Consider the following 20,875-nt stretch of genomic DNA (forward strand, 5'->3'; position numbering starts at 1 on the left):
ATTGTACTCGGAAAACTCTCACAATCTCAAGTCAATCAAAGATAGTACTCGTACGATAGAAGATGCAAGATCAGATCACACAACTACGATAAAAGTAGTATCGGTCTGGCTTCACAATCCCAATGAAGTATTTAAGTAGTTAACCTGGTTTTAGAGAAGAAAACCAAAGTTTAAAGGAGAATCGACTCTAGCGAGCACACTAGTATCACACAGACGTGTGGGGATTAGTTTTGCACAATGCTAGATGTCTCCTTTATATAGCCTTCAAATTAGGGTTTTGCCTTAGTTACAAATCAATCCATATTCACCGTTAGATGAAAACCTGATTCAGATTCAAGCTAATATTTCTCAATTGTTAGATCGAAAACTTAGCTTGTCACACACACTTGGGTAGACGTTTACTGGGTTTTTGAAAACCGTGCCCAAATGTGTACGTGTATGTTGGTTCAACATAGTAACCCAAAAGGTTAACCATATGAGCATTTCATATTAACCTAGTTCTTCTTCACCATAACTAGTTCAATTGACTCAAATGAACTAGTTAGAGACTTGTTCAATTGCTATGAGATCTTATGCAACTACACAAGACACAATTGAAACAAGGATGATTCGATTCGATTGAATCGGCTCATGAAATTCATAGCCACGGTTTGCATAAAGAATTCCTTAGTAATTTAAGTTTCATGTTCAGAGCACATCTTTAGATCATAACCACTTAAGCTCACAAACAAGTTCGCGGACTTAAGGCAACCGACAGAGTTTTCCAAACTCAGCAGAAAATCTCGGCAAAGAGACTTTCGCCAGTTCGCGGACTAAATACGTAAACGAGTTTTGGAAAATACCAGCAGAAATTCTCGGAGAAAACAAGAGAACTTCCGTCAGTTCGCGGACTTGGCAAAGCCAATTCCTCCGGTTTCTCTCAATCGAAAAATTTCGAAAACTTCGGATTAAGGAATACATGTAATCTACTCATTCCAGTCATTGACACATTCTCAGAGGACGTTATATAGCCGTTATTCACAGACCGTTTCACGTCAGAGCAATTCTCAAAGTAATTGAAACTTTTCATGACTTTCGTCACTAGGTGAAGATAAACTTGATCAAAGCGAAACGCTTTACCAACACACGATTTCGAGAAAAAGATAAGTAGTGAATACTCGGCTCGAAATGTCAAATGTGTATGATCCAGTCTATATAGCATACGACTTTTTGTCTCATAAGAAGTAGGAGATAGAATAGATAGACTTTTGAGTGATAGATAAGTCCAAGTCTCCACATACCTTTTTGTTGATTAAGTTCCACGGTTCCTTGAGTAGATCTTCGTCGTTGTATGATGAATCGCCATGAAGTCCTTGAGCTCAACTACACTTTTCTATCCTAGTCCGAGACTTAGCTATAATAGACTAGAAATCAAGACTCATAGTTTTGATCACTAACATTGACAAACATGCTTGATATAGAAACGCATGCGAGTTCGACCGAGCTATGCTCTAATAATCTCCCCCTTTGTCAATTTTAGTGACAAAACTATTAATACATATGGAATACAAAAAAGATAAACTTTAGTGGCTCCTATTCCATAGTCTAATCTTCAAAGTTCCTTGAAATCTTCGTCCTTCCAATTACTCCAATGATCCCAAAGGTTGTAAGTTTAGCACCACCGTTGTTGAAGATCCGTAGCTATAACAATGAGAGAAATCGAGATTCTCGATCATTATTATACAGTGACATAGTATCATTATGTAACATCAAAGTCCAACTACATCATGACTTTGACAACAATACTATGGTGATATGTATAACTCTACCTTAGTCAATACTCCATCTCGATCATGGAAACCACTCCCCCTTACACAATGATTCGAAAACCATATGTATTTGTAGTGTGAACTACATTATTTCTCCCCCTTTTTGTCAATAAAATTGGCAAAGGTAAAAGAACGAGATCATAATGAAATTTCCACAAGAGACATTTCATAGACTAAAAGAAAAAATGCATACCAACTTAATTTAGATGCAACCATAAATCCGAAGCTAAATGCATTCATCAAGGAGTTTTAAGATACAAGATAACCCCTATAAAATTCCACAACCGCACACCCCGCAAGATATTACCATTAAGCACAAGTTCAAAAGAACTCCCCCCCATTTGATGTCATTCCCGAAAGAACAACAAGAGCGACCTTAATTTCGAAAGAAAAGAAGGATTTTTTAATTGGACACCAAAAACCATGGAAATGATTTTCTATATCCAAAACTCAATCAAATTAATCACAAGTAAATCCATGATTAATTTAATCGGAATATGCAACTAAATCAAACTACAAAAGTGATCAACTTAATTGATTGTGCTCAACATAAGAAAACTCACGGAGCTACGACTAAGATAACTACACGGAGATGACTAACTTAATCGTTCAAATACTCAACATAAGGAAAACCTTACGGAATATACGACTACATCAACCAATAGAACATGATTAGTATAGCCGTTCATATACTCAACACAAGAACTTGTGGAATATATGAAAAACTCAACCTATAATTAATCTAATTGGAATATACAACCAAACTAATCACTGAAGCAATCAATTTAATTGTCAAAGGATTTTTCTCGGAAAAAGAAGACTTTCAGAGCAAATAACTAAATAACCAATCAAGATGATTAATTTGGTTCAAGAATGCTCAATCATATAGCATCTCATGGAACAACCAACAAGCCCAATATTAATCGACATAGTTGTAAGGTGCTCAACATAAGATACACAATGGAGCCTTCACGGTAAAACATAACAAAATGGATCAATGAAGATCAATACCGTGGATAACATACAAGGATGTATTCTATTTTCCATCACTATTTGCATAACGACATAATAGACTTTATCCTTGTCAAACAAAAGATTTCATCCTATTTTCCATCAAATAAATGACTGCATAGGCATCACTTTTGTAATTGTCAAAAGTCCATTCGTCCTTTCATCAATACGAATATCAATTTATAAACGACTTTACTTTTGACACAATATGGGACCTTCAAGTTCACGGACGCAAACAATACATATCCCATAAAAATATTGCAATACTTCAAAACAGATTAATATTGCAATAATATCATCCTCCAAATATTTTTAGAATTTAAAAACCAATAAATCTAAAAAATAAACATACGAAGATGAAAACAAAAATAGCTATGTGTAGTCACAATCTTCGCTATTCAAAGCTCTAGTTATTCTTCCAACTAATCCAAAAAGAAGACATACTAGGCATACAATTAAAAGCATTACTCATCATCTTCATCATCAGATAATTTCCAGGATGCTTGAATTGAATCCCACTCTTCCTTGAGCTCGGGACACTTGGTTCCAACAACGACACTTGCTTCTTTAAGCACTTCACTCTTGCATTAACCTTACACACACCCTTGTGAATTTTCTGAATAAGCCTCAAGGTGGTAGGGTCTTCAACATCAAGAGGAGTACCTCTTTGTCGCTTTCGAACATTTTCCCTTATACATCGGAAGGTACATGGACGCACAAGTTTAGGAACTCCAAGGGAATTTCCAATAAAATTGAGTCCACGATCCTGGGAAATCCGACTAATCAAACAAGGGAAGCCCAACATCTTGATATGAGAAGTCATCGTTATCATTTGAAAAATGATAAAACCACAAGTATCAAGTTTTGTCTTACCGGATACAAGGAAGTAGACCAATTCCGCAAACTCATAACTCTACCATGAATTCTCAATCGTGGAGGGACAAAGGTTAGAGATGTTGAGTTTTCCAAATGTTACTAAAGCAACACTAAGATCATTAGTCGGGAACTTTCCTTGACTCCAAACAATCTTCTTTCCACAAAGTCCTATAGAGATATCAGCATACAATGGACGTTCATCACTTGGTCTAGGTAGCCGTACGTCACCCAACGGTATTTCAGTAATCCTTGAAATTAGTTCTCTATCAACAAGAAACTTTTTCTACCAATCATGGATTTGAATTCCATCTTATCATAATCAGCATCATGAATATTGGCATACAAAACCCTTGTAAGAGAATCAAATCCTTGACCAAAACCATCAAAGATATTTCCAAGCTTGAATTTTGAAAAACATACCAAATCCTCTTCATGCCCACTAGAAAAATCCAACTTCTTTTCTAGAATAAAACCTTTTGAAGAAATCTTATCAAATATTCTAGAACAAGAATCATTCACAAACCTAATTCTAAGAGAGTCTTGATCATGAGGAGGATTCAAGCTAGAGGATTTTGAGCTTTTAGAACTCCTTTTTGTGTTTCTAGTATTCATCATGGAACTAGAACTAAGCAAGGAACAAGAGAGAAATACTTACTTGGATTGAATACCCTTTCTCTCAATTTCTCCAAAGAAGCTTTAATGGAGGCAAAGCACAAAACCCTATAAGTTCACGTACGCGGACGGGAAGAAGAGGGAGAAGAAAGTTCGCGGACCAAATACACACATATATCCCTCATTCATGGTCTTGGGCCGAACACGAACCGTGATCCACATAAGACTTATGGGATTTTCTTAGCCATTAGAACACTAAAGGTTATGCAACCCGTGACAACATAAACAACAGATGCAGTAGAAAGCACATCTGTACACAACACAATCCATTTCTTGCCCCTCTACAAGATATATACAAAGGGGAAGTGCCAGTCTCGTTACCAAGAGGCAGAGTGTGCAGAGATATTCTCATGCGACATTTCCGGTTGATATGTGTGAATAGTCCCTGTGGTATAATCAAAGTAATGATGATAGTTAGGACAGTTAGAGCTTTCTTTTCTTCGTTTGTTCTGGCCTGAAGAAGGATGCCTCCGATTTCTGGGTTGATCAGTATTAACAGATTTAACATATACAGAACCCTTTTCGGAATGATTCTTAGACTTAACAGTTTTAAGTTTTTCTAAGAATTTAAAAACGCCTTCGAACAGATCTTTATCAATTGATCCATCTCGATAGTATTCCTCAAAAAGATCAAGAGTTAATCTAGTGAGTTTCCATATCCTTGAACATATTGAGCATTTTCTCAGTCTTTCCTTCTTTTTATTTTTTCCTTCTGATTGATTCTTAACATCTAAAACTTCCCTTTTAGATGAAAAAGAATTATCATGGGAATCCAAAGGTTTTCTCCATAATAATCTCTGAACAATCTTTAAGGAAATCTGGCGTGCGTTACAGATGCCAGGAGCAAGTTTTCCAAAGAAATTTCCCATAGGGAAATTTATAAGGTACGAACAAACACAAACTTATTAGGTTTACAGTGTTTGCCTGCTCTGATACCAATTGAAAAAGCGGGGGTCTAACAACACCACCCAATATTTCGCTTAGCAATCTGTATGGACAAACTCCAATATACTTTTTATGAGAAACAACTAGACAGTTAGACTCAATCAATAAAAATATATATCAAAGAGTTTGTATCTCAATCTCTCGATTTGATCTTTACTCAAGAAAATGGAAATCTGCGAGTCTTTATCAAAGAGAGATAACTTGGACGGTACCAAAGACCAATGTCAAGGATCAATCAATATCAATCACCAACCAAAGGTTGGATTTCCAATTGATGATCTTTAATGCAAAACCTACTTATTTCAATTATATAAAATATAATGCGGAAAAGAAATAACACAGACACCAGAAGTTTTGTTATCGAGGAAACCGCAAATGCATAAAAACCCCGGGGCCTAGTCCAGATTGAATACACATTGTATTAAGACGCTACAGACACTAGCCTACTACAAGCTAACTTCGGACTGGACTATAGTTGAACCCCAATCAGTCTCCCACTAATTCAAGGTACAGTTGTACTCCTACGCCTCTGATCCCAGCACGATACTGCGCACTTGATTCCCTTAGCTGATCTCACCCACAACTAAGAGTTGCTGCAACCCAAAATCGCAGACTTGATAATAAACAAATCTGTCTCACACAGAAAAGTCTATCAAAGGATAAATCTGTCTCCCACAGAAAAACCCTAGGTTTTCGTTCCGTCTTAAGATATAAAATCAAGGTGAACATGAACCAATTGATAATCCGGTCTTATATTCCCGAAGAACAGCCTAGATTAATCAATCACCTCTCAACAATCCTTCTTGACTACACAAGAGGCTTGTCGAGGAATCACAAACATTGAGACGAAGATGTTTGTGACTTCTTTATCTTGCCTATCGGAGAACTCTCACGATCTCAAGCCAATCAAAGATTGTACTCGTCCGATAGAAGATGCAAGATCAGATCACACAACTACGATAAAAGTAGTATCGGTCTGGCTTCACAATCCCAACGAAGTCTTTAAGTCGTTAACCTGGTTTTAGAGAAGAAAACCAAAGGTTAAAGGAGAATCGACTCTAGCGAGCGCACTAGTATCACACAGACGTGTGGGGATTAGTTTTGCACAATGCTAGATGTCTCCTTTATATAGCCTTCAAATCAGGGTTTTACCTTAGTTACAAAGCAATCCATATTCACCGTTAGATGAAAACCTGATTTAGATTCAAGCTAATATTTCTCAACCGTTAGATTGAAAACTTAGCTTGTCACACACACTTGGGTAGACGTTTACTGGTTTTGTGAAAACCGTGCCCAAACGTGTACGTGTGTGTTGGTTCAACATAGTAACCCAAAAGGTTAACCATATGAGCATTTCATATTAACCTAGTTCTTCTTCACCATAACTAGTTCAATTGACTCAAATGAACTAGTTAGAGAGTTGTTCAATTGCTATGAGATTTTATGTAACTACACAAGACACAATTGAAACAAAGATGATTCGATTCGATTGAATCGGCTCATGAACTTCATAGCCACCGTTTGCATAAAGCATTCCTTAGTAATTTAAGTTTCATGTTCAGAGCACATCTTTAGATCATAAACACTTAAGATCACAAACAAGTTCGCGGACTTAAGGCAATCGGCAGAGTTTTCCAAACTCAGCAGAAAATCTCGGAAAAGAGACTTTTGCCAGTTCGCGGACTAAATACGCAAACGAGTTTTTGGAAAATCCCAGCAGAAATTCTCGGAGAAAACAAGAGAACTTCCGTCAGTTCGCGGAATGAGTTCGCAAAATGAGTTCGCGGACTTGGGAAAGCCAATTCCTCCGGTTTCTCTCAATCAACAAATTTCGAAAACTTCGGATTAAGGAATACATGTAATCTAAACTCTCATTCCAGTCATTGACACATTCTCAGAGGACGTTATATAGCCGTTATTCACAGACCGTTTCACGTCAGAGCAATTCTCAAAGTAATTGAAAATTTTAATGACTTTCGTCACTAGGTGAAGATAAACTTGATCAAAGCGAAACGCTTTACCAACACACGATTTCGAGAAAAAGATAAGTAGTGAATACTCAGCTCGAAATGTCAAATGTGTATGATCCAGTCTATTTAGCATACGACTTTTTGTCTCATAAGAAGTAGGAGATAGAATAGATAGACTTTTGAGTGATAAATAGGTTCAAGTCTCCACATACCTTTTTTTTGATGAAGTTACACGGTTCCTTGAGTAGATCTTCGTCGTTGTATGATGAATCGCCATGAATTCCTTGAGCTCAACTACATTTTTCTATCCTAGTCCGAGACTTAGCTATAATAGACTAGAAATCAAGACTCATAGTTTTGATCACTAACATTGACAAACATGCTTGATATAGCAACGCATGCGAGGTCGACCGAGCTATGCTCTAACATATGGGTATTGCAAATCATTTTGAGTTAGCGTTTAAAGAAATTTTAAACAAACTCCAAAGAATCAAAAATATGTGTATAAAATGTATTGATGACAATACAAGTTCATGATTAGAGAGACCTTTTAGTGAAGAGGAATTCACGAATGCAATTAAAGATCTGAGAATTGATTGTGCTCGGAGTCCAGATGGATATCTTATGAAGTTCTTTATTGTTTGTTGGGATTTTCTAAAAGAATATTTGATGAAGGTATTCGAATAATTTCATAACCACAATATTTTTTAACGTCATTGAAAAACAATTTTATTGTGCTTATCCCTAAGAAGGCGGGTCTAGAGGGAGTAAAATATTTTCAGCATATTAGCCTTATTAGAAGTGTGTACAAAATCATCTCAAAGATATCAGCGGAGCATTCAAAGGTATACCTTCCTACTTTAATCTCAACATATAAATCTAAGTTTTATTAAAGGAAGACAAATTCTTAACAGAGTACTCATAGCCGAATATGTGGATTCTAGACTTCGTCAAAGATTAACGGGGTTGGTTTGCAAGGTCGACTTTAAAAAGGCGTTTGATATGTGAATTGAATTTTTTTAAATGAGTCTTATTGAAAATAAGGTTTGGTGGTGTTTGAAGGGATTGGATTAGAAATTAGTTAACATTCTTCAAGTTCTCGGTTCTTGTTAATGAATCGTTTTACGGTTACTTTGGCAGTAAAAAAGGGACTACGTCAAGGAGACCCACTATATCCTTTTCTTTTTACTATCGTTGGTGAAGTCTTAAGTTGTATGTCAATCAAAACACAAGAAACTTGATCAAATATCAGGTTTTTCGATCAAAGAGGGGAATAAAAATAAATCACTTACAATTTGCCGATGATATTTAATATTTTTATTGATGCGAAGAGAGAAAAAGTTGATTCCCTTTGTTACCTACTCATTTGTTTTGAGCTAAATTTGGGTGTGAAGATAAATTTCTCTAAGAATAGCTTATTTGGGGTCGCAGTCTAAGAGGGAGTTGAAAATTATGGTAACTTGTCAGATTACAAGTGTGCTAGTTTTCATAGCAAGACCAGGTAAGTTAACTCTCATCAAAAGTATTATATATAATTTATCCATTTAGTATCTCTCTATTTTTCTTGATCATGCTCCATAACTAAGAAAACTGATGAAGTTGTGAGAAATTTCTTATGGGATGATGATCAAAATAAGAAAAGAATTCAAAAAATTGGTTGGACACTAACTACAAAACCAAAGGAAAAGGTGGTCTTGGTATAAGAATAACTTAGCAAATAAATTCGGCTTTACTAAGAAAATGGTGGCGGCGAATTGGCGTAGAGAAAGATGTGTTGTGGTGATTATAGTTGAAAATTTTGTGAAACATTTAACGGTCGGGAAACTCTCCAACCCAAAGGACCTAAAGGTGGTAGCTAGTATGTATATGTTTCCTTTGATATATGAAGCTTCAAGGACCAAGGAGTTTGTGGTGGCTAGTATGTATGAAGTTAGGGAATATGGTATAAGGTGGGGGTTTATGTCTATGAAAAGATACTCTCAAACCATTTCAAGTGAAGTACTAACTATATCAAATCTTCTTTCTTCTATCTCTATTCAAGAAGGTGTTTTGGATAGCCGAATTTGGGTCGGAAATAATCATGGTCAATATATAGTAAAGGATGATATTAGGAGCGAAGAAGGTTAAGGTGAGCCAATTTCCGACCTATGTTGTATGGAGCCATGTGTATTCTTGCAAAATCATATTTTTTTCCTTTGAATTCTTTCTCATGATAGGATAATGACGACGAACAAGCTTTTAAGAAGGGGTATGTATGTTTCTAGCTTATGTTGTTTTTGTGACGAAAATGATGAGACTAATTCGCATTTATTCCATGGAATGTTGGACGAACGGTAGAATTTGGGATTACTTTGTTGAAAGATGTTATTTTTGCTGGACTTATAATCAAATGTTACCACAAATGTAAAGTCGTGGAAGTTTAATTTGGGTGACAAAAGACTTAGTCGAATATGGAATAACATCCCGATTGAAGTATGGTGGCGCATATGGAGAGTCTTTGGAAATCCACATTAGAAACGTTAAACTACAAGCGTTATTTTGGGACGAACCAAGCACGAGGATGTTAGGTCTAACGGAAAATATGGTGATAGCTTCATGGGACAATTTATTCAGGCCTTTGTGAGCTTGTTTTTGTTGTCATGGGTTTCCAAATTCCCCCTCGCTTCCGTTTTATTTTTTATTCCCGCTTGTATTCATTGGGTTGAGGTACCTCTCTTAAGTACTTATCGTCCAATAAATTTTCTCTTTTGATCGAACAAAAAAAATTACTCAACCAAATCGAATGAAAAATATTAATGTACACGAATTTGATTTTGGGAACATGTGCAAGTGCTTACTTTATAATAAATGGTACATACACGCTTTCCCATTGGGGTGGTTTTTTAGTTAATCAGAAAAAGAAAACAAAAAAACATGAAAATCATAATAACAAAATGAGTAGAAAAAGGAAAACATAGCATAAATCCAGGGGCGGAGGCAGCCCTATACAAGGGGTTGCAGTTGCACCCCCTTGATTTTTAAAATCTATACAAAGTCTAGTATTTTTCAAGCCGAAAAAAAAAAGAAAAAAAATGTTTGCACCCACTCAGATCCAATAGTTACACCCCCTAAGCCCAAAAGAAAGCAATCCCAAAAGAAAAATCCACTTGACTATCTCCCATAATCATTAATTGTTCACACTTCACACACACAGGAGAAACGTATATTCGAAAACCAAACCAAAAACATAACTCTCGCTAATTAGATACTTTGTTATTTTAAGAAAAAATTTATTTTCTCAATTACATCACGTTCGCGAGAGTGAGAGCTTGGATTATATGTTTCTTGTATTGTTGATCCTTAGGTTCTAATTTTATTTTATTTTTTTTATGAACAAATTTATTTTGCTATGTATTTTATCTTACGCCCTCTTTCTTGAATTCCTGCCTCCGCCCCTGCATAAATCTGAGGAGCAGATAGCTTGCAAAATTTTGCTTCAGTTATTTTAAATTTGATTTGATACTAGACTTTGAATTTAAGTAATAATCAAAAGCTTTTAATTTGCTAAATAAAATTTTGGCACAATATTTGTACTAAAAGATCCAAAGTTCGTTATAAATTTGACATTTTTATTACTAAAGTAATTATTTTCCACAGTGCCAAAATTATCGGGGCTAGCATGTCACAGCAAACACAAAATTGTATTAATGTTTTTTTGGTACACTGGCTAGGCCAAAAAACCTAACTTAATACACTTAATTATTCAAACAAAAGCTCGTCCTTGTGATCCGCAGTCGAGAATCACTGTAAAATGACCAGGTTGATTATTTATCCATACTCCAATATTATTCTCATTTTGATTAAGTTCTTAAAAATGATGTCTTTACGTGATCTCCGATATTTGAGAGTAATTTGTAAGTTTCTAAGACTCTACTACATTGAAAATGCGTCTGTCTAACAACCATACCCAACAATTCGTTTGGCAATCTGAGAGGACTTACTCTAATACACTTTCTAGAGAATCAACTAGACAGTCAGACTCAATCTAGAATAAAGTATATCAAAGAGTTTAATATCTCTAACTCTTAATTCAATCCGCAATCAGCAAATAGAAATCTGCGAGCCCGGTTGAGGATGGGTTTGGTAATGCTTTTATTTTTCCAAAAGCACTTTCAAAATTTATATATGTCAATAATTTCTGAAATTAGTGTTTGGTAAAAAAAAACTAAAGTGCTTTTTATCAAAAGCACTTGCAAAATTCCTTAACTTTTAAAAGCTGGGGAGGGGGAGCTTTTAAAAGCTACAAAAGCATAAGTCGCGGTCCCACCCAAATTTAATGCTTGATTTATCATTCTTATCCCTAGTTTATTTTATAAATGACAAAACTTGCCCTTAAATTTTTATACAATCAATTTTTTATTTCTTGTGTTTTATTCTTTAAAAATTATTGTTTTTTATTTTCAAATTATTTTATATACCAATTCCTTTAATTTGTCATTATTAAAAATAAAAATAAATAAATTAATTTAACTTTGATTTTTTGTTTGAAAAAGAAAATTTATATATATATTAAAAAGTGGTTAAGTAAACTAATTTTTTTTTAACAATCATAATAATAGTGACCATTAGTAAATTTAATATTATTTATATTTATAATTTAATAATAAAAAAATGAATTATTTTTAAGCTAATAAAATTAAATAAAACAATATTCAGAGATAAGCCTGTTTTTTTCATTTGCTACAGCAACAATGGTTGAATTTGATATTTTACCAAACACAATTTGATAGCTTTTTTAATCAGCTTTAACTTTAATTTATTTTTTACCAAACGTCTAACTGCTTTTTGCTCAGAGCACAGCACAGCAACGCACAGCAGAAAAGTGTTTTTACAAAAGCTGCAGCAATACGAAACTAAGCTTGAATAAGAGGAGTAACTTGAACGGTATCAAAGACCAATGTTCAAGTGTCAATCAATGTAAATCAACAACTCAAGGTTGGATATTCTAATTGATTGCTCTTAACACACAACCTGTGATATTTCAATTATATAACAAAATATAATGCGGAAAATAAATAACACATACACCAGAATTTTGTTAACGAGGAAACCGCAAATGCAGAAAACCCCCGGGACCTAGTCCATATTGAACACCACATTGTATTAAGCCGCTACAGACACTAGCCTACTACCAATTAACTTCGGATTGGACTGTAGTTGAACCCTAATCAATCTCACACTGATTCAAGGTACAGTTGCGCTCCTTACATCTCTGATCCCAGCAGGATACTACGCACTTGATTCCCTTAGCTGATCTCACCCACAACTAAGAGTTGCTATGACCCAAAGTCGAAGACTTGATAGACAAATCTATCTCACACAGAAAAGTCTATAGCATTGAATAAATATGTCTCCCACAGAAATACCCAAGAGTTTTTGTTCCGTATTTTGATAAATCAAGGTGAACATGAACCAATTGATAAACCGGACTTATATTCCCGAAGAAAAACCTAGTATTATCAATCACCTCACAATAAACTTAATCGACTAGCGAAACAAGTTATTGTAGAATCACAAACGATGAGAAGAAGTTTGTTTGTGATTACTTTTCTATCTTGCCTATCGGAGATATAAAATCTCGAGCCAATTATTTCAATTGCATTTAACATGATAGAAACAGCAAGATCAGATCACGCAACTACAAAGATAATAGTTGGGTCTGGCTTCACAATCCCAATGAAGTCTTCAAGTCGTTAACCTACAGGGTCTCGAGAAAAAACCTAAGGTTAAAGGAGAATCGACTTTAGTTATGCAACTAGTAACACACATGAGGTGTGGGGATTAGTTTTCCCAGTTGTTAGAGTCCTCCTTTATATAGTTTTCAAATCAGGGTTTGCAATCCAAGTTACCTTGGTAACAAAGCATTCAATAATCACCGTTAGATGAAAAACCTGATTCAACCAAGCTAATATCTTTCAACCGTTGGATCGAACTTAGCTTGTTACACACAAATGAAATGTATCCTCATTTAGGTTTATGTAACCGTGCCTAAACGTGTACACCAGGTTGGTTCACAAATAGTTAACCGAGGTTATCCATATGATTACTCTCATATCAACCTTATTCATCTTAACCATAACTAGTTCAAATGAGTCAAATGAAACTAGTTAAAGAGTTGTTGTCAAAGAGTTGTTGTCAAAGACTTGATAGACAAATCTGTCTCACACAGAAAAGTCTATATGATTGAATAAATCTGTTTCCCACAGAAATACCCAAGAGTTTTTGTTCCGTCTTTTGATAAATCAAGATGACAGGAACCAATTGATAAATCAGACTTATATTCCCGAAGAACAGCCTATTATTATCAATCACCTCACAATAAACTTAATCGACTAGCGAAACAAGTTATTGCGGAATCACAAACGATGAGACGAAGTTTGTTTGTGATTACTTTTCCATCTTGCCTATCGTCGAGCCAATTATTTCAATTGCACCCAACACGATAGAAACAACAAGATCAGATCACGCAACTACAAAGATAATAGTTGGGTATGGCTTCACAATCCCAATGAAGTCTTCAAGTCGTTAACCTACAGGGTCTCGAGAAGAAACCTAAGGTTAAAAGAGAATTGACTCTAGTTATTCAACTAGTAACACACAGGAGGTGTGGGGATTAGTTTTCCCAGTTGCTAGAGTTCTCCTTTATATAGTTTTCAAATCAGGGTTTGCAATCCAAGTTACCTTGGTAACAAAGCATTCAATAATCACCGTTAGAAGAAAAATCTGATTCAACCAAGATAATATCTTTCAACCGTTCGATCGAACTTAGCTTGTTACACACAAATGAAATGTACCCTCATTTAGGTTTATGTAACCGCACCTAAACGTGTACACCAGGTTGGTTAACAAATAGTTAACCGAGGTTAGCCATATGATTACTCTCATATCAACCTTATTCATCTTAACCATAACTAGTTCAAATGACTCAAATGAAACTAGTTAAAGAGTTGTTCAGTTGTTTAGAAAACACAATTGAAACCAAATCGGTTTGATTCACTTGAATCAATCATGGGAATTATAGCCACGGTTTACAAAGATTGCATTCCTTATGATTTAAATGTTTAAGTCCATGAACTGACCGATTTAACAAAGTAACCAGCTTAAGTATGCGTACGGGTATGCGTAGTTAAGCAACCGGATTTTGAGTTTGTTAAGTTTCCAAACTCAGCATAAATTTTCGGTTCGAAAACTTCCGCCAGTATGCGTACGAGTACGCATACTTAAGGTGACTAGTTTAAGAGTTTGTAATTCCCAAACTCAGCAGATATTTTCAGTTCGAAAACTTCCGCCAGTATGCGTACGGGTACACATACTTATCTTGTCTCCTTCACCAATTTCGTATACACACATATGCATACTTTTGGCTTCCGGTTTATGGATTTATACACTAATGTGCAAACACACTATATATGCTTATATCCAAAGATGGTTACATCATCAACTCTTTATTTCAATCATTGAAACATTCTTCTACAATGACAATAGCCGTTTTCACACAATATTAGCATCAAAGCAATTTTCAAGATATTGAATTAATCATTACCGAAACATTCCAAGCCTACATCAAATGATTGTATCACACAAACCATGTAAGATGTTACTCGGAAATTTTCTCATGATATAAGATGAACTTGGTCGAAGCGAAAGCTTACCAACACATATTTCGAGAAATATGTAAGAGAGATATACTCAGCTCGAAATCTCAAATGTGTATAGAGAAAACTATATCGTAACACGACTTATGTCTCAATATAGGAGATAGTAGAAATAGACTTTCCAAGTGATAGATGAGTTCAAGTTTCCACATACCTTTTGTCTAAGAAGTTCCACAAGCTCCCCTTAGTATTCTTCGTCTTCAAGAGATGAACGTCGAGAGATCTAAGCTCAACTACACTATCTATGTCCTAGTCCGAAAAAAATAAATAAATAAATAGGCTAGAAATCAAGACTTATAGTTTGATCACTAACATTGACAAACATGCTTGAGATAGCAACCCATGCGAGTTCGACCGAGCAATGCTCTAACATACTTTATTAATCTAGACTGAATCATATTTTAATAGGATATAAGTGAAAAATAGTTTTGGCATCTAAATTTGATAACCAACTTGACATATCAATGCTCATGAGTTTAATCGAGCATTCCCTCTGACATAAATACTATCAACATAGGTATTTTCATGACACCTATAGGAAGACAAAAGAAATCTCCATCTACGGACGGGCCTACAGATAAATCTAGCATCCGAGATGACGATACGAATAATAATGACATTCAGAAGACCGCACATAGCGGAGCTTCTAGATTGTACCAACCAACAAGAGTTACGAGACAGACTATGGCAGTGAGAACTTACATGCCAAATGTATAAACCAGTAGCAAAGCAAAAAAAGATTAGTGGCGTAAGAAAATTTGTGAAAGAACCAGCAAATGCAGCCGACAAGGTGTCAAACTCTCAAAAATAATTTCTTACTTCTTTCAACTTTAAATAGTAGTACATTGATAAGAACGTTCGTTCCTATGGGATTGGAGATTTATATTTGTTAATCAAATTTTTGAATATAATTGAAAACTATGAAACCGATGAAATGCTACTAATGCTAATGATAATGATCAAGGCGTTCTTCTCGGCCACAAAAAAAAAAAAAAAGTCTTACCAACACATAGCTACATTAACTCTGCATCATACGTATTACTAACAATTCTAAAATAGTTGTGCACTTATCTATCCCGTGATCATTATACCTATTACTATCAATCCTAGAATAGTTGTGTGCTTATCTATCCCGTGATCTCTTAAGTTCTCGAGACATGGAAATGTTCGACCACCTAATTCGCTCTCAACGTATAACTCAATCAAGTGCTTTAGATTCTTTGAGATAGGTTATTCCTAGTGATAAATTCAAAAGATGAACGTATCTACTAGTGTCGATCTTCACATATGGATACTTAACAAAATCACATCATCATTACCATACATCGGTTATTATATTTAAACATTCTACACAAGCACGGGTCAGAAAAATTTCTAATCTAGCACAAAACTGTTAGTGAATTATTAATTTCAAAATAAACGATTCACAAACACTTTGTAGCACTCTAGGAAATGTATCAATTTTGAGTTCATGTTTAGTTAGCTATCCATCCCAGTGGAGTTCATGTCAGATATAAAGAATTAAGAACACCAAGCAAATAAATAAGAATTCAAAGTTCAAGCCCAAAAACAAAGAAGGTAAAGCAAAGCCCAAAGCTCTTGACCCAAACAACAGTTAGATCAACTCAACTTAACACAAAAAGATGTCCTCAAGTACATGACTGTATCAGGGGAGATGGCAAGCCATTTCCCAGGTCATGCGTAATTAGTGCCAAGAATGTTTAGAGTTATCTTATGTAATTGATATGCAGGTTAGATTCAATCAAGGATCAAGAACCATTTTTGTAACTAGACTGCTGTATCCCTATGGTTCTCATCTCTCTGTAAACTTGAGATCTTCTCTGCGAGGCGTCAAGAAAGCTTGATCTTCAAGGAACAGAGGCTTCGTATTTCGTTACTAAACACTATCAAGGACCTCAAAGATTAGAGAGATAAGAAATGATTTAAACAAATGTATTACGCACGGCAATTCTTACGTTACTTTACAAGCATGATTTAAGCTTGTAATTTGTGCACGCGTGTTCTACCTGGCCTTTGAAAGTAATTTGAAACTGTTTTTGTTTCTCAAATTTTACTTTCTTTATTATTATTATTATTTTTTTTTTTTGTGTGTGTGTTCGAACTTCAGTGTTACATTGTCCGAATTAAGTTGTCATCTTACAATTTTGTTGAAAACAGTGAATGATCATGTGTACAATTGATAATATATCTAACTATACGTTCACAGGCAGTCAGAGTCATGCATTCATTCTCATAATGCATAAGTAATGTTCGTCATTTATTTATTCATGAGGAAAAAAGTAGACACTTTTACCGGTGAACATACATATATGTATTTTGCGTCTCTCAGGGCACCTGCTGATACATGTATATTTGCTAGCTATAGTGGACTAGTGCTACTAATTCGGTAGAGTTATACACAGTACATACACATTCATGTTAACTCTACCGTCTAGATTACTTAGTTTTGAGGTCCGTTAACTTCAGCGGCAACAGAAGCTTCAAAAGCTTTGGCTTGGGCAGCGGAGTAGCAACAGTTATTGCAGCCACCCTTATAGTATCCACCACGATCACAGCAACCATGACGACAGTTATGCCCACCACCACGGCCACCTCGTCCACCATGGTCATATCCTCCGCCACCACCTCCACGTCCACCGTGGCCACCACCACCTCGTCCACCATGGTCATATCCTCCACCACCACCTCCACGCCCACCATGGTCATATCCTCCACCTCGTCCACCGTGGTACTTCGCATCTTCTATTCCATTTTCATTTAATGTCTCTTCTATCAACAACACCAAGAGACCCAAGTAAATGATTATTGACAACTAAAAATTGCAATTCGCACGTCTACAACCAAGGAAAAAATTACAAAGATTGCTTGATCAATGTAGCGTACCTGTTTTCTTGGGTAAGTCCTTAGCAGCTACCTCAGAAGAGATGAAAAGAACAACAGCAAGCAGAAGTGCAAATATAATGAAAATCCTACTATTGGTAACCATTTTAAACAGAAATACTTCTAGGAATGCACTAATGTATCTCAAGAAGAAGTACAGTACCCAAAAGATACAAGGAAGACTGAGGAAACTAGTGTGATTTTAGGCTCAATTTATAGAGGAAAGAACACGAAGGGTAAAACTTTACCACAGTAATAGCCATAAGAGGTTAAGTAAGCCATTAATAGCTAAGACCCGCCACAGTGACAATGCAGTTGAAGCTATGGATGTGTATCATTCAATACGATCTTATCCTTTCATTCAAACATATACAACCATATAACCTACGTCGGTAGCATGAATACCGTACTTTCTCATTTTGACAGTGTATCATGACTCACCAGTCTTGTTATTTTCTCTTTTAAGACTTCCAACTAATTAAATGTCATAGTACGTACGTACCTTCTGGGAATATCCTGGTCTAACATAGGGTCATACTTGATCCTTGGAACCGTTTTTGTAATCCCCAAAATTATGTGGGTGCCTCGCATCAAAAAATGTTATGTGGTGTCTAGCAAAGTTGGGGCTACAGACCATTCAAGAACGAGAAGAAAAAAGAGACTCAACTTTACCGTTTGTTTTCTTCTTGATTTTTATCAGAGGGAGAGCAAAAAGCGATCCGAGAGAGCGAAAATTGTTGTTAACTCGCTAATTCCATTGATTCAGAAAAAAAAAATCGACTCAGACCAGAAATATCCCTAATAACACGCGCTCCCTTCCCATGCTCACCAACCTAAACCTATTTTTAACCTATAATTATTTGACAAAATTTTAGGACCACCATCACGACCAACGCACTACTTCTCCTCCCTGCAAAAGAAGTAGAACATCCATAACCATACTCAAATGGTAAATGGTAATCAATCTTAAAATGTGTAAAAGCAGTGCTAACTAGAACTGTTCGATCAGTTGGTGTAATAAGTCCCTTGTTTCAAATATTAATGCAGCATCAAATTAAGGACAAATAAACACGTGAATAACATCTGTTTGAGATATTACATCCATTAATTCATCCTTGATCTGTCGGTTCCTCAACAACCCCGCCAAACAACTTGATGATTTATTCATAAAAACTAGATCACCGATATGAATTGCAGATGCAAAAGTGCTCTGACTGGTTTAATTTGGCTACTCCGCCCACATTTATAATGTAAATTCATATTACAGATTGATTAGCTTGAGCACAAACCAGTCATGGCTATCGCTCAACAACAGGTCCTACTTCTTTGCACATTTGAAACCCCTGAATTCCTACAAAAACCTTGGGAACTTCCATATCAAATTGTCGTTGTATCTCAATTGCAGCCGTTCTCAGTCCTTCCCATAGCTTCGACATTGATTTGTTCAGATTAGATAAGTTGGGTTAACAAGTCATGTTAGGAGAGGGGTATTTTTAGTCCGAAAAAAAAAGGTGCCGACTCGCACCAAAAATCAATCGAGTTAGCGAGTCCACAACGATTTTTGCTCTTCTCGGATCATTTTTTGCTCTCCCTCTAACAAAAATCTTCTTCTTTTGATCAGATCATCATCGTGTGTATATATATTTGGAAAAAATATGGTGCTGACGAGTTTCGAATTCAGATCACTGATATCATCACCCAGTGAATTTACCACTATACTACAGTGACACCGTCATTTCTCCTATAGAATGTTTACTTTTTTTTTTTTGAAGCATGCATTAGAAAAAGAAAGCCGTATTAAATTGTTATTACACGTGGCAATGTGATTTCCATAGAATCGCTTAAAAGAACTTGGTTAAGAAAGGCCGGATTTGTCTGGTCCTAGATTGACGTTGAGAAGTTTCCCGTCTGACTGTCGTCTGCTTCAAAATTTGCTACACCGTCTGCTGCTTCATTGCCTTCTCTATAATTGTGTCGAATATCACAGCATGATATTTGACGCATTCAATGTATGACTTCGTCAATTATTTTGGAAATATACCATGGAGCTTCCTTCGGTAATTTAATAAAGTTAAAAAATAGCTTTTCGACTTCTAGAAGTTAAAAAACAAGAAGTTTTATGAAGCAAAATATTTTTGTTGAAACACTTCTACAACCGGTATCCAAACACCCTCTTGAAGAAATAGTTTTCCTTTTCGACTGCTAGCAAAGAAAAAAGAAATCCGATAACTTGGTACATTGGTCCCTAGACTACTCCTAAATCTCATCCATTTAGGACCTGTTACCAAAACTAAGTAAACCCGATCAAAAATATACTGAGTGTAAGATACTCGCATCGCATGGGTTAGTGTTAATATTGAATCTTTTTGTATTATAGGCTTAGTTCTTTAACAAAAATGTTTTTGTGACCTTTGTTGGCAGCAGCAACCCACCAAATCCATACATTCATGACCTTCATCCATGTTCGGCAGGAACTATAGATTTTTTAGCTGGGAGTCCTCACGTGTGGTCGGCTCATGTGTAGCATTACCCTCCTATAGAAGACGATGTTGAACACTCAATGCTATATAATATATCCACATGGAATTCAACTACTATACAGATTCAACGTACGATTGTCATTAGACATGAAGAAATCACGCCGCAAGACCCTCATAAAAGAGATTACATGTCTCCCCATTGAGATGTAAGATCAAAATAGGCCGAGAATATCTGTAGAGATGATCAGAGAATAGTAGACCCAAAAGAGAGAGTGGGCAGCCATTTCATACTCAGTACGTACCTCAGTGTGATTGACCTCTGTCTCTTCTAATTCAGTTCTAGGGATTTGTGTATATCTTTATTACCGTCGCTACATCTCCTCTATATAAACCACATCTCTGGTGGAGTTCATTATTCAGAGAAATAATAGTAGGTGGGCTTTGGTGTTTCAGCTGCACCAATATCTGTAGTGTATCCAATACTAACGATTTAGCTTATACTACTATGTTTGAGGTTT

General features: G+C 35.7%; 1 protein-coding gene across 2 annotated transcripts; it reads right to left on the reverse strand.

The window, feature by feature from the left end:
- Nucleotides 1-17,220: 17,220 nt before the first annotated feature.
- On the reverse strand, nucleotides 17,221-18,080 carry LOC113302941 (cold and drought-regulated protein CORA-like). 2 transcript variants are annotated; one of them, XM_026551921.1, is made up of 2 exons: nucleotides 17,881-18,080; nucleotides 17,221-17,763 (listed from the first exon to the last, which is right to left on the reverse strand). In XM_026551921.1, the coding sequence occupies exons 1-2, from the start codon at nucleotides 17,981-17,983 to the stop codon at nucleotides 17,438-17,440; spliced, it is 429 nt and encodes a 142-aa protein (XP_026407706.1). In that variant the 5' UTR covers nucleotides 17,984-18,080; the 3' UTR covers nucleotides 17,221-17,437. The 2 variants fall into 2 exon arrangements, with proteins under 2 accessions (XP_026407706.1, XP_026407699.1); XM_026551914.1 differs by having other exon boundaries at nucleotides 17,221-17,766; nucleotides 17,881-18,077.
- Between the last annotated feature and the right edge of the window lie 2,795 nt (nucleotides 18,081-20,875).

The sequence above is a fragment of the Papaver somniferum genome, chromosome 1 (genome assembly GCF_003573695.1).
Source record: "Papaver somniferum cultivar HN1 chromosome 1, ASM357369v1, whole genome shotgun sequence".
NCBI classification, from domain to species: domain Eukaryota; kingdom Viridiplantae; phylum Streptophyta; class Magnoliopsida; order Ranunculales; family Papaveraceae; genus Papaver; species Papaver somniferum.

Bases quoted from the DNA above. Each gene is read 5' to 3' on its own strand.
- LOC113302941 (XM_026551914.1), bottom strand. From the start codon at position 17,983: ATGGTTACCAATAGTAGGATTTTCATTATATTTGCACTTCTGCTTGCT. The intron at 17,767-17,880 runs GTACGCTACATT...TGTTGTTGATAG, and splicing joins GGACTTACCCAAGAAAACAG to AAGAGACATTAAATGAAAAT.